The 14,522-nt window shown below is 54.7% G+C and overlaps 1 protein-coding gene across 1 annotated transcript; it reads left to right on the top strand.

Annotated features, from left to right (window-relative positions):
* The first annotated feature begins 7,980 nt into the window (after positions 1-7,980).
* IER5 (immediate early response 5) lies at positions 7,981-9,329 on the top strand. The gene has a single exon (XM_058808916.1). It carries the CDS (start codon positions 8,002-8,004, stop codon positions 8,710-8,712), a length of 711 nt encoding a protein of 236 aa, XP_058664899.1. The 5' UTR covers positions 7,981-8,001; the 3' UTR covers positions 8,713-9,329.
* Positions 9,330-14,522: the final 5,193 nt, after the last annotated feature.

Genomic DNA, 14,522 nt, shown 5'->3' with positions numbered 1-14,522 from the left:
GGGGAAAGGCAGGATTGCTTTCTGCGGGATGAATCCCTGGGATTGCCTGCTCTGGGATGCCAGGGACGCTGAGATCTTACAAGGATCCAAAAAGAGATGGTTCAGTTGCAGAAGCAGCGAGGTGCTGGACTGCCAGGGTCCTTGTTATGAGTGAAATTAGAAGGAACTTTTCCCAGGCAGCCTCAAAACCCTAAAAATGTGCTTATAATCCTTGGATGATCTCTGTGGGCTCCAGGCTCGTCACAAACCACAAGAAGGACGAGGTGGTCAAAGGAAGAGGGAAGGGGCAGAGATCAGCAGGAGCTGAGGCAGCCAACCCCTGCTGCCAGGCACAGATGTTTCATTTCGCGTTTTTCCTTGGTGGGAGGAGGGATTTGACACAGAGAGGATCTGCTCTGCCCTTGCAGAGCATCTGCTCTGCCCTTGCTGCTGCTCTGTGGTGTGATTTTCTGGCAGGTCCCAAGGTCCCTGGTCACCCTGGGGGATGTAGAAGGGAGTGGGAAGCAGATCAGGCAGCTCCATGGCTCCCTGGAGCATCCCTGTGCCACCTCCCCATCGTGGCACACATCTGCACATGGGAATGCGGCTCTCATTTGCCCCGTGGCTACGAGGAAGGTGACATTGAGATGCAGGGAGAGGGGGGAAAGATAATTAGGCAGAGCCTCCTTGGGGCAGGCAAAGCACCCTGAGGATTGCTGGCGGTGGCTCCCGTGATTAATTGGGGATGTTCAGCCCCACTCACCGAGGCTGCTGCCTGCTCCAGCTCAGTTTGCTGGGGAGGAATTCACTCCAGTGAAAAACATGGAGTTTTTCCCGTGTTTCATCCCAGGGCTGGCCTGTTTCTTTATGCCCTGGACACAAGGCAGCCTTTGGAAAGTGGCACAGGACCCGTTGCTCTGACAAAAAACACACAGGAAGGTGGACTACAATAGAAGGGTTGTCTGATAGGAAACCCCAGACAAATAAATGCATTTTTTCCCCAGGAAACCCAAACCAGTAGCATAACCCACTGAAAGATGAGGGGGTCACATTTTTTCCAAGGGAAACAGCTGCCTGAAGAAGCTGATAGCTGGGAGTGGGATTTTTTGTTTTTCCCCCCTCTTTGTGTTTGGGGAGGCTGCTGGAGGAGCAGCAGGATATCTGATGGGCAGAGGGACAGGTCACTGTTCTCCAGGGGAGCACAGGGAAATCCCAGGCCAGGGGCTCAGAGGAAAGGGAAATTTTAAACCATTTGTGCAGGGGGAGAAGGGGGAATCCCAAATCACTGGTGAACATTAAAATAAAAATAAGTGTAGGAGAGAGTCCTGCCTGTGTGGGACAGGGAAGGGGGTTTTAACCCTGGAAAACCCCTTTGCTTTCTAGTGCACGGCTGTGCTGCAGCTCACACCTCGCTGTGGTTTTGGGGCGGGTGTCTCAGCGCTCTCAGGAGCCCAGGGAGCTGCTTCCTCCCGTTGGGTTTACGTCTGTATTGATTTGTTTGTGTTTGTTTCGCTTGCGTTTGGCTCTCATTCATCAGCCATGAGTGTGTGGCTCTCTGGGCTGTGTTTTGGGATGGTTCCCAGCTCTTGTGACCTTATCTCCAAGCAAGGATAAAGCAGAGCAGTTGGGAACAACCCTGGGGTATTTGTTACCAATATCCAATTGTGGCAGGTCCGGGTGGCATCCACGTGAATCACTGTTTTTTTCCTAGGGGAAAAAAACCCAATCTCAAACAACTTTCCTCCTCTTCCTCCTGAGATCCACATGGGTGCCTTGCAATTTAGATGTTTATTCCCATCCAGAAATGAGCTCAAGCTATGCATAGATTCCCATTTGGAAATGTTTCTCCCTGTCCTGTTTGGTTTACGTCAGCAATCACTGGGGACGTGCCTGGGTCTCCCAGGGGCTTTGGCTGTCCTGAAGTTCTGGTTTTGCTCCAGCAGCTGTGGGTGTGAAGGCTTTTGCCTCAGCACCGCTGGTGGTGAGGGGATTTGATGGATTTGTTCCCACCCTCCTCTCAGGAAGGCTCTAACTCATGGATCCTGGCCTGAATATGTGAAAGATGCGTATTTTATGATTGGTTTTCACAAATATTAAAATAGATATATGTGTTATGTTAGAAAGTTATGCTGTCTTAATTTTTTAAGTAGTGTGTTAAATATAGTTTTAGGTTATAAGGTTGAGATGGAAACTATGCTATGTAAGAAACTTTTTTAAAGAAAGGACTCACAGTGAGATATCAGCCACAGGACATCTAAATCTTTTAGAGAAAGAGAATTTATTGCTCCATTATCAGAAGAAACGAAGTTCTTCCTGCCTTGCTCAGTTCTGCAGGCACCGTCAGGATTCAGAGGAAGAAGCTGACACTGCCCAGACAGAATCCTGTGTTTGAATGGAATTTATGCATCATGTCTGAGGTGTATGAATATGCAACAGGCTGTTGCTTTTAAGGGTTAATCCTCTGTTAATGTGGGTACTTTTTTGGGCTTATTTTGTCCAGAAAAATGTACTCGAACTGTCCATAACTGTTTGTCTCATACTGTCCTAATCCAAATTGTCCAAATTATTATTACTCTTATTATACTACTATTTTCATAACCATTTTATTACTATTAAACTTTTAAAATTTTAAAAACCAGTGATTGGCGATTTTCACAGAATAGAAGAGAGAGGCATCAATGCACGGGACAGCTGGTGATGGATGCCTTCAGTGTGTGCTTGGAGGAGACCCAAATTTCACCATCCATCCTAGCTGTGGGGTTTTCCACCTCTTGAAAAATCCTCCAGCTAGGAGGGGAAATGGGGGAATGAAGCTGGGGAAAGGCAGGATTGCTTTCTGCAGGATGAATCCCTGGGATTGCCTGCTCTGGGATGCCAGGGATGCTGAGATCTTACAAGGATCCAAAAGGAGATGGTTCAACTGCAGAAGCAGCGAGGTGCTGGACTGCCAGGGTGTTGCCACCCATTCCTTGTTATGGGTGAAATTAGAAGGAACATTTCCCAGGCAGCCTCAAAACCCTAAAAATGTGCTCATAATCCTTGTGTCCATGGATGATCTCTGTGGGCTCCCCACAAACCACGAGAAGGACAAGGTGGTCAAGGGAAAGGAAGGGAAGGGAAGGGAGAGAGAAAAGAGAAGAGAAGAGAAGAGAAGAGAAGAGAAGAGAAGAGAAGAGAAGAGAAGAGAAGAGAAGAGAAGAGAAGAGAAGAGAAGAGAAGAGAAGAGAAGAGAAGAGAAGAGAAGAGAAGAGAAGAGAAGACTGTGCTGGAAGGTTTGCCACCTCTTGACTGCATCTGGGAGCCTGGCCCGCACATTTGGTGACAGCGAGGAGCAGGCGGGGGGCTCAGAGGGGAACAGGATCTCGCTAACCACATCCTCATTCCGTGCTTGCTGGGAGCCAGATGGCCGGGCCAGGACAGGAACGGGGCTCAGGCAGGCTCGGGGGGCGGCAGAGCCGTGGTGCTGCCGGATCCGGGGCTCCCCGAGCATCCCCGGGATGCGCCCGCACCGATCCCCCCAGCGAGGAGCATCCCCCGCTCGGAACTGAAACTCCTCCAAAAAATAAAAATAGAATAAAATAAAATTAAATTAAAAAAAAAAAAAAAAGAAAAGAAAAGAAAAGAAAAGGCGGTGGCGTGTGCGCAGCCCTGTGCGATGATTAGCGGCACCACAAGCTGCTTCCTCCCTCCTTATGTCGCATTGTTTTCCTTCCCAGGTGGCCCCGCCGGGGCTGCCCCCTGGCCACCGCACCGGCCGCACCTTTGTCTGCCAGCCCGGCCGCCTTCCTCCCCTTCCTCCTCCTCCTCCTCCTGCTGCTGCTGCCAGAGCTATTTCGGGAAGCGGCAGCTGAGCCCGAGGATTGTTAATTGTTCGTCAGAGCCCTTCGGAGCGCGCTGCCCGGATCACATGAGGCGATTAGAGCGGCGGTCACACCCTTCCCCTCCCTCCGTGCGCCGTGTCCCCCCCTGACCCCCGATGGCCCCGCGCTGGGAGGGCAGGGGTGGACCCAGCTGTGCCCAGATGTGGCGATGGAGGGCTGGAGGTGCCGTGCAGAGCCACCTCGGGGCAGGCACAGGGCAGGCTGACAAAGCCACCCCCGGCGCTGACCTCAGGAGCCGCCGCCATGTGACTGCGCCTCAAAGTTACTAAAGCATGACATCAGCCTGGGAGGGAGCGGCACCAAAATAAAATACGGCCTGCCTTCAACCGGCTGTGCTGCTGCTGCTGATCCTGGAGCCCCCGCTGCCTGCACCCCACCGGGGATCATTGCCATCCAAGGTAGAGCCTGCTGGAAAACAAATGAAAAAGATCGCTTGGACACACAGCATAAAGCCAGCCTGGTCTTTGGGTCATTCCCAGGGGTGACAGTGAAGTGTGTCGGTGAAACAGTGTCACAGACCTCTTTTATGGAAAATCCTTTCCTTAGGATTTTTTCCTCCTGAGAAGCTGAAAGGCCTCAGGAACAAAATGTAAACATTGATTATCTTCTGCTGTGGAATGCAACAGGTGCATCTGTGATTGGTCTCATGTTGGATGTTTGTAATTAATGGCCAATCACAGTCAGCTGGCTCGGACAGAGAGCTGACCCACAAACCTTTGTTACCATTCTATTCTTAGCTGGCCTTCTGATGAAATCCTTTCTTCTATTCTTTTAGTATAGTTTTAATGTAACACATATAATAAAATAATAAATCAAGCCTTCTGAAACATGGAGTCAGACCCTCGTCTCTTCCCTCATCCAAGAACCCCTGTGAACACCATCACAACACAGCCCACTTTAGATAATGATTTTAATGTAGTGTGCCTGCACTTTGCTTTGGCAAATGTCGTGGGCAGTGATTCTGAGATGGGATGTTGTTGTGGAAAAGGGAAAACCATCCCCCCATGTGTGCAAAGGGCACACAGAGCAGGCAGGTGTTGAGGCAGGGCTTTGGTGCCCCAGGAATGCCATGCTGATTGTGAAAAACGCCAAGCACTTGTTTTTAAAATTTTAAAAGTTTAATAGTAATAAAGTGGTTATAAAAATAGTAATATAATTAGAGTAATAATAATTTGGACAATTTGGATTAGGACAATATGAGACAATAAAAACAAAGAGTTACAGAAAGTCCGGGTACCTTTTTATGGGCAAAATAAGCCCGAAAAAGTACCCATGTTAACAGAGGATTAACCCTTAAAAGCAACAGCCTGTTGCATATTCATACACCTCAGACATGATGCATAAATTCCATTCAAACACAGGATTCTGTCTGGACAGTGTCAGCTTCTTCCTCTGAATCCTGACGGTGTCTTCGAGGTGGGAAGAAGTTAATTTCTTCTGATAATGGAGCAATAAATTCTCTTTCTCTGAAAGATTCAGGTGTCCTGTGGCTGCCATCTCACTGTAAGTCCTTTCTTTAAAAAAAGTATCCTACATAGCATAGTTTTTATTTTCACCTTATGTTATAACCTAAAACTATATTTAACACACTACTTAAGAGAATTAATACAGCATCACTTTCTAACACAACACATATAACATTCATTTGAATATTTGCGAAAAGCCAATGATAAAATACGCATTTTTCACAGTGATGGATGTGCCTGACAGCAGGCAGGTGTTGAGGCAGGGCTTTGGTGCCCAGGAATGTTGTGCTGATGGATGTGCCTGACACCAGGCATGGTGCTGGTGGGTAAAACTCGTGCTGCTGGGTACCAGCCTGAGGTTCTGCACCTCTGCTCCTCCCTGCTGGTGCTGTGTGTGAGCATTGAGAGGGATGAGGGCTCACTCAGTCCCCATCCTCATCCCCATCTTGCTGATCCCAGAGCTGGGAGAGGCTCCTGGCCGCCTGTTCCCAGGCAGGAGAGCAGCCAGAAGGCAGGCACTGGGGAGCAGAGGTGCCTCATGCCATCGGGGTGAGCTGTGAGCAGCAGAACAGGTCAGATCGGATCCAGGCATCTTCACCCCACAGAGCTCCCACGCTCTGCCTCCTCCTCCTCCTCCTCCTGCCCTGGGCTTTTCCCAGCTGCTGGGGTGACTTTGCACTGCTGCTTTTGTCCCTGAGCTGGGATATAGCTGGCTGAGGTGTACAAATCTGACTGTCTGCCCCTCTGCTGAAGATGCAAGTGCCCAGATGTGGCACTCAGCCATCCCAGCGCTGCTGATGGCTCCTGCAGGGGCACAGCCAGCCCTGTGCCACCAAGGGGACGCTGCTGCTGGGCAGATGTGGGTGCAGAGCCGTGCCTGCAGCGCCAGGCATGCCCGCCTAGACCTGCCCCGGCTGGTTGGGCTGACCCCAGGGCTCAGGACAGGGTGTTGCTGGCCCCAGGTGCGGGAGCAGGTTTGGCCGGTCGGGAGAGCCGCGGTTCCCACCGGAGCCCGCGTCCCTGCATCCTCCCACGCCGGGCGTGGAGGGGACAGCCCTGCTGCCTGTGACCAGGACAGGCTCTCCCTGTGACCAGGATGGGCTCTCTGTGCCCTGGGCTCAGCTGGGACCTTCTGCTCCTGGCACTTTGTGTCTGGGCCTGGCTCTTCTGGCCCTGTGCCTGAGCGTGCCCGGGTCTGGACATTCAGATTGTGGAGGTTTGGTGGAGGAAGCCTGGGCATTTTGAGATGTCAACATGCTGTTGTGTCCATTTGAGCATTTGAGGTTTTCCGTCTGTGTTTGACCAGGAGGAAAACATACATCTGTCCTGAGCCTGGGTTTGTAGCTTTTTTCCCCCTTTTTTTTTTTTTTTTTTTTTTAGTTTTTTGTAGAAGCCTCTTGCTATGTCACCTATGCCTCATCTTCACTTTTTTTTTTTTTAGTTACCTCTGTGACCAGCCACCCTTTTGTCCTTCCAGAAAGCCAGGCCAGGATGACCTTTTGTTGACAGAGGTCCTGCCAACAAAACATCGTGACAGCCTGTGGCTTTCCTTTGGGGGAGCCTGTGGATTCATCCCCTGGGAAAAAAAGGGATGGAAGCAAGTTGTGATGTGTCAGCTGGCAGTAGAAACTGATACTCTGGGGCAGCATGGTGAACTTCCTTAATTCTAGGCCCTTTCACTTCTTTTCTGCTTGCAGATGGTGGTTAGTCCTTGGTGGAAGGAGGAGGGTCTGTAATCTAAGCTCTGAAACTTTCTCAGAGGCTTTCCTGGAGCTGCGTCTGGGGTGTCATCCCCTGTGTCCCCCAGCCACCCTGCTGATCCTGCCATCAGCTTTCACAGCTACATCCCAGTGATGTTCCAGCTCCCAGCCAAGGTGCTTTGGTTTGCCATGGTCCCCATCACACTTGGAGATGCCCAGTTTGTCCTCCCTGTAGCTCTTCCCAACCCTGTTGTGCATCTTCTCTCTGCCCTGGGCATCCTGTGAGCTTCACTGCCAGAGCCCTGGAGCAGAATTCCACCTGGCAGCTGGGCAAGCAGGCCTTTCTGCTCCACATCAGGGCAGATTTTCCCTGAAATCCTCGCTTCGCCCTCCAGCCATCACCACCAGCAGCTCCTTCTCCAGCACCATAAGATCCCAGACAAGGGGCTGAAATTGCGGGAAACATTCCCAACCTGACCAAACGGAGGCTGCGCTGGGTTTGATGTGTTTTGTTGGTTTGTTGTTTGCTTATTCTTCTCTCCGAGGAACGTTTCCAACGCTTTCCAAGGCCAGAATTCCCCCGGTTCCTCCTTGGGGTGCAGCGAGCCGGGGGTGCCGCGGTGGACCCCACCCCGCGCGGCGCGCTGCCGTTGCCGCTTTAAGAGCCCTCTCCGCGGGGCGAGCTTTCGAACGCGCGGCCCTGCGCCGCCATTGGCCGGCGCGCGCGCGCGGGGCCAGCCGGCGGTTGGAGCGGCCGGCGGCGCGCCCTGATTGGCCGAGGCGGGGCGGTATAAAAGGTGGGCGGGCGCGTGGGCTCGCTCAGCCTGCGGCGCGAAGGGACGGCGTGCGGAGCTGGGGTGAGGCGCGGATCCCCGCTCGGCTGGGCGTTTTAATTTTGTTTTTGTTTTTTTTTTTTTTTTTTTTTTTTTCCTTTTTAAAATTCTTTACCCCTCCCTTCGCCCACCTGCTTTCCCCATGGAGTTCAAGCTGGAGGCGCACCGCATCGTCAGCATCTCGCTGGGCAAGATCTACAGCGCGCGGGGCCAGCGCGGCGGCCTGAAGCTGCACAAGAACCTCCTGGTGTCGCTGGTGCTGCGCAGCGCCCGCCAGGTCTACCTGAGCGAGCCGGGCTGCCCGCCCGAGCCGCCCCCCGCCGCCGCCGGCGGCCACCCCGAGGAAGAGCCGCCGCCGCCCCACACCGCCGCCTGGGCGGCCGAGGAGCCACCGCCGCCGCCCCCGCAGGACGAGGCGGGCAGGGACTGCCAGGGCCCCCGGCCGCGGCGCTGTTGCTGCGGCGAGAACCGTGGGGGCTGCGCCGGGGCCCCCCCGCCGCCGCACTGCCCCCGCAAGCGGAGCGCCGGCGAGCGCGGCCAGGCGGGCTCCCCGGTGAAGAAGCCCCGCCGCGAGGAAGAGGAGCCACCGCCGCCACCGCCGCCCTCTCCGCCGGGCGAGCAGGAGGACATGGAGACAGGCAACGTGGCCAGCCTCATCAGCATCTTCGGCTCCAGCTTCTCGGGACTGCTCAGCAAGGAGCCCAAGGGCCGGCGGCGACCGCCTCTGGACGGCGGCGAGGCGACGGCGGGCACGGCGCCCGCCGAAGCGGCGGCCGAGCCGGGACAGATCTGCTGCGACGAGCCGGTGCTGCGGACCCTCAACCCCTGGAGCACGGCCATCGTGGCCTTCTGATGGCCCGGCCGCAGAGACTGGCTCCCCGCCGCGGGCCGGGGGGCCCGGACATGGCACCCACCGAGCGCCGCGGGCCTCCGGCGCCGGCCAGACCCGGCGCCTTCGGCCGCCGCACCGGGGGGACCGCGGGACAGCAGCAGCGGCGGCGGCGTTTCCCCGTTCCCCGGCGGGTCCCGGCTGCCGGCACCCGCCCTGGGAGCGCCCCCGGCGCTGCCCTCCCGGAATTCCCCTTCCCGGCAGCGCCGCCGCCCTCTCCGGCGCCCGGGGGAGGCTCCTCGGCCGCCGCCGACCCCGGGGGCGCCCCCGGCGGGTGATATTTTAAGCTTGGAAAGTATTAAGTTTATTAAATAAAGTGTCTATTTTGGAAAGGTTTAGGTCAGAACTATTACATGGTGCTTTTTAAAAGTGTTTTATTGAGAGGAACGAAGTTTACAGACGCTCTGACGGAAAGTCCTTGAGCCTGTTTGTTAGGCTTTGGTAACTCCCGGTCTTTGTTGTATAAAGGCTTGGGGCTCCCGTAGGGAATTTTGTACAGTGTTCTCCTTCAGTGATGTATCATGTTTTGTATAAAATGTAATTTCTACGTGTGCAACACGTATTAAATATTTTCAAGTGTACGAGCCTAGTTCCTGTTTGTGCCCCGGTGGCTCGAGGGGGAGGAGGGCAGGCAGCAGCCGGGGTGTGGTTCTGCGTGTCTGTGGCTGGATCCACCCAGCCTCGCCAGAGGCTTGGGGTGGGTTGGAGTCCGGCTCTTCTGGGAGCTGGGGAAGAAAGGGAACTTCTGTCGGGGTGCGTGGAGTCCTTCCCGGGATCTTCCAGGTGCTCCCACTGCTCTTGTGGCTACAGCCTCTTCCCCGGGCCGGAGCTGCCGTGGCATTTGAGGTCTTGCTCTGAAAGTACCTAATGTGCAGAGTCACTGTCTGTGGGTGGGAAGCGGTTGCTAAATCCCGGAGGAGCAGCTGGGTGCAGCCTGACCAGCCCGTGGCACAGCTGGGCCGAGCGCCGGCCTCCAGCACTGCCTGCTCACAGATCCGGATTGGGGCTGTGAGAGGGGATTTCACCCAGCAGAACGCAGCCACTGCTCTGCAAGGAGCGTTTCTGTGCCTCTTCTTTGCTGTTACTTGTAGAATAGTTCAAACGATAAATACCAGGAGGGTTGTTTTTTTTTTTTTTCCTTCTCTTTCATTATCAGTAAAGCTATAACTGGGTTAAAGTTCCTGCTGTTAGGGGTGGGGAGAAAAGTTTGGCCTCGGCTTCACAGTGAGTGGAGCGCCCCAAGGCGTTGTAATTAGACTGAATTGTGGGGGATTTTTTTTTTTTTTTACTTGCTTCTTGCTGGAAGATTCACTAGAGTCTTCTCTGCTCCTAATTAATGAACTTTTCAACTGGGGATTGCATCTCTGGCAAGTGGAAGATGTTTGTGTGCTGTGAAATGCAGCCTGGGGTATCTGGCTGAACCTTGGGCGCCTGTTTTGGGGAGGGACATGAGAAATGACCGACGTGGGGTTTTTAACACCTCAGACCCGTGAGAAACTGGAAGTGTTGGGCTGGGTCATCCCCAAGCAGGGGGATGGGAGAGATGAGGAGAAGCTGCCTGGTCTGGGGAGGATCTGAGGCAGCTCTGCTACTTGGGGTACAATTTAATAGCTCCTTATTCTTGGGTAAAAGCAAAAGTCCTACCATCTTAATTTTCTAGGTAATTGCACTAATGGTGACACAATTTCAGTCTGGTAGGTGACACAAGGAAATGGGGTATGATGAGACATTTCTTTTCACTCACTCACCTTTGGGAGGTGGTGGGAAGGTGCTGTCCCTGCTTCCCTCCCTCAGGTGCTCTCCAGGAGAGCCCCACCCTCTCACTCCTGTCTCCAGGGAGGTGAGGAGCATCTCTCCAGTGAGAGGAGGAGGAGGATGGCTGCACAGTGCTATCCCCCCGAACTCTCCTGCTCTCAGGGTCAGAAGCTGGGTTCAGGATGGGAACAGCCTCCTGCTCCAGTAGTTTCCTTCCCAAGGTTTCAGTCCTGCTCCTGTCCACCAGCAGCATCTCCATGGAAGCGAATGATTTTGTCCAGCTTCCAAATCCCAACAATGGGATGGGTGCACTCCTGATCTTGGCATTTCCAAGTTTTCTAGGCATCCAACCCCTGGAAGATCACCTGGTCCTGCTGGTTTGTGTGGCCCTGCTTTCCCTGCACAGACCAGACCCAAGCTCCCCCTGGCGCAGAGCACCCAGCAGAGCTCATACCTACTCTGTCTTCCAGAGCAGAGTTGTGCAACCCTTTAATTGCTGCTGGCCTCTGCCAGCAGGGCAGGGACTGCCCACAGGTGCCCACGCAGCTCCCGTGGAGCTGCCTGAGGTGAGCGAGCTCTCCCTTCCCAGCTCAGCGCCATGGAGCTGTGTCCCCAAAGGACCCGGCCCAGCTCCATCTGCTGTGCTGACACACGCCTCGCTTGATCCCCGGCTGGCTTTTACATGTGGGGTTTGCCTCTGGCTGCTGGGGCTGAGTGGGACAGAAAAAATAAAAAAATAACAGAGATGTGATAGATGCTGGTGAGCTCTGCTGAGGGGTCTGGACCAAACCAGCCTCAAATTGAAAAGACCCCTAATAATGGCACTGTGTTACTTTTGGAAAAATTTTTTCTGCTCTGTTTCGTTTTATTTTTTACTCACCTAGTGCCATTTTTTTCCCCAATTCCTAGAATCACTTTTACCTAAATTGGTTCTGTTTTTTAAATTCATCTCTGTTTTTTTAAATTCATCTCTTCTATTGTGCTGCTTCTACCCCTATGCTCCTTCTGCCCACAGAGCTACAGAGATGAGGCTGACAGGGGACAGCTGAGCAAGGACAGGGAATGAGCTCCAGCTGAGGCTGATGACCCAAACTCACTGCCCAGGCCAGCAATGAAGGAGGGAAGAGAAGTGCATAAATAAGCCAGATAAAAATAAATACTTCCATCACTTGGGACAGAGGTTGACTCCTATGGAAACTGCCTCACCGGGTCGAGGAGGAGATGACTTAATGGGAAGATGGCAGGATCCTGCCCTTCCTAGAATAGTAACGAGCTGCTGGAAGCGCTGGCCCCGTCTGCTGCCCTTCCCCCAGCTCGGGTCAGCTCCCGTGGGAGAGGAGAAGCGCTGGGAAAATCCTCCAGCACCGCCGGAGGGTGGGATGGATGCTGGCAGAGTGATGTGGCAGCTGGGTGATGCTCGGGAAGCAGGGCAGGCAGCAGCAGCCTTTCACTTTTCTCCTGCTGTAATCATCCAGGAGCAATCCCTGGCTGGGCCCTCCTCAGGGACACCTTCTGGGGAGAGGGATCGGCTTCAAACCGAAGAAGGGAGTGTCAGAGGGGTGAATCATCCCGGCTTTAAAGGTGTCTGGCTGGGCCAGGTGCCAGCAGGGGCTGGGGGAAAACCTCGGGGTTTGGGGAAACCCTCGGGGTTGGGGGAGTCGATGGGCAGCCAGGGGTTCACAGGAGCTCCACGTTTCACTCCGGCTGCTCTCGCTCCTTCCCGGCCTGATGCAACCCGGCCGTCCCTCTTCTCCTGGGCCATGGGAAGAGGAGGAAGGCTCTGCACACTCACTGCTGGAGCATCCTGTGTCAGCGCTCAGGAATCCGGCAGGCTGCTGGGAGGGGGGCGGGAGGCAGGGCAGCGGCGGGGCTGGGCCTGCTGGGGCCGCTCCCTGCTTGGGGAGCTGTGGGGAGCCCCAGGGTACTGGAGCATCCCTGGGGGCTGCACCTCCTGGGGGTACCAGAGCATCCCTGGGGGCTGCACCTCCTGGGGTCTCTCCCTGCCCAAAGGGACTGGATCATCCCCGGGGGCTGCACCTCCTGGGGGTACCTGAGCATCTCTGGGGGCTGAACCTACTGGGGTCTCTCCCTACCTGGGGGTACTGGATCATCCCTGGGGGCTGCACCTCCTGGGGTCTCTCCCTTCCCAGAGGGACTGGATCATCCTCAGGGTCTGCATCTCCTGGGGTCTCTCCCTGCCTGGGGCTGCCAGACCATCCGCAGGGGCTGCACCTCCTGGGTCCTCTCCCTGCCTGAGCATCCCGAGGACACCAGAGCAGCTCTGTCAGGAAGCTTTGCCAAAGGCTGAGCGCCAGGACAGGGTATTTTGGGGGGAAGGAGGGGTGGGGATGTACCGTAGCACAGTGCTTGGCTGATAGCTCCAAAGGCTGAGGAGAGGCAATGCCTGCATCTCCCTGCTGCTGCGGGGCTTGCATCTGTCTCCAATGTACTGTGCTTGCCAGAGATGCTCTGCCAATGTATATTTAGGGTGGGAGGGGGGCCCACCCTCGGTATAACTCCTCAGCGGGTCGGGGGGCTCTGGCAGGGGAGCAGGAGAGGCTCTGTGTTTTCCTGGGCAGGGTGGTCCAGCCCAGGGGGAGGCAGAAGGCGGTGGGGCTTGCTGGCAGGGCTAAGCTCATGGAAAACTCCAGGGCTGCTTCCAAGGAGGATCCTTTGCGAGGCTGGAGCCTCAGAGAGAGGGCTTGGCACGGTGAGGGGATGGCTGGAAGGTGCCCAGAGCTGCCTTGGCAAGGAGGAAACCCAACAGAGCAGAGTTATTCCAGGCCAGCACGGGTTCCTGGAGGCAGGGTCAGAGCCGGGATGAGCGACAAACACAAACAGCTCCTTCCTCTCGGCCTTCTGGTTGTGATTTCTGCTCCCGACATGCAAACCCTGAGGGGCCCCCTCCCCTCCCTCCTTCTCCCCAGCTGTGCAGGGCTGGCCTGGCCGCCTAATGAAATGCAGAGCTGCTTGGGAGAGCAGGGGAAAAAAAAATAAAAAAAGGGCTCTGTTCGAGGTTTTGTGCCTCTGGTTTTGTGCCTCTGGTTTCCTCTGGCCCTCTCTCCCAGCGGGGTGATTTATTGGCGATGGAGCCCGGGGAGAGGGGGAGGGAAGGGCTTGGAGCTGCAGGCAAAGAGTCATCGCTTATTTGCCAAGCACTCACGCGAGGCCAAGGGAAAAAGGGGAGGAGAGGGAGGGAAACTGCCTGGGCAGGGCCGAGGAGCATCATTTGTGGAGCTGAGCTCTCCCAGTTGCTCTGAGGTGATACTGGAGCATCCCTGGGGGCTGCGGATCCTGGGGTCTCTCCCTGCCCAGAGGGACTGGAGCATCCCTGGGGGCTGCACCTCCACTTTGAGCACTTTGCACACCAAAGGACCGGCTTTGAGGTGGATGCCCTCTTCCTCTATCCCAATTTCCCCACTTTCCCTCCCTCCTCCCTTCCCTCCTGGGCAGAGAGAGCTGCCTGCAGGGGTTTGGGCTGGCTCTGCACTCTATTCTCCAGGGAAGCCAGGTGTGGACTCCTCATCCTTTTCCCCTCTCCTGCAGCCCCAACCAAGGAGGCAGCCAGACCTTTCCCAGATGGCAGAAAAGCAGATATCCATTGACACTGACCCACTTTTGGGCACCTGCATGCCCCAAAAGTGACATGGTGTGCCCTGCCTGGCTGCAGATGCATTTGCTGCCTGCAGCTACTCAGCTCAGGCCAGCCTTACACTTAAGCCAGGCTTTAGGCTCTGCAGCAGTGAGGTGTCCCCATCCTGCAGGATGCTCTGGTGTGCTGCTCTGTGGCAGGGTCACCTCCTGATCAGGGATGGCTTTTTTCATCCTTGCTGCTCTGCTTGGGCACTGTGAAAAAAGCCAATCACTTGTTTTTTTAAAATTTTAAAATTAAGTAATAAAATGGTTATAAAAATAGCAATATAATTAGAGTAATAAAAATTTTGGATAATTTGGATTAGGACAATATGAGAAAATAGAACAAAGAGTTATGGACAGTCTGGGTATCTTTTTATGGGCAA

Source organism: Ammospiza caudacuta, chromosome 7 (assembly GCF_027887145.1).
Source record: "Ammospiza caudacuta isolate bAmmCau1 chromosome 7, bAmmCau1.pri, whole genome shotgun sequence".
Classification (NCBI taxonomy): domain Eukaryota; kingdom Metazoa; phylum Chordata; class Aves; order Passeriformes; family Passerellidae; genus Ammospiza; species Ammospiza caudacuta.
The sequence above is the reverse complement of the archived record's forward strand: the minus strand, read 5'-3'. Positions and strand labels throughout refer to the sequence as shown.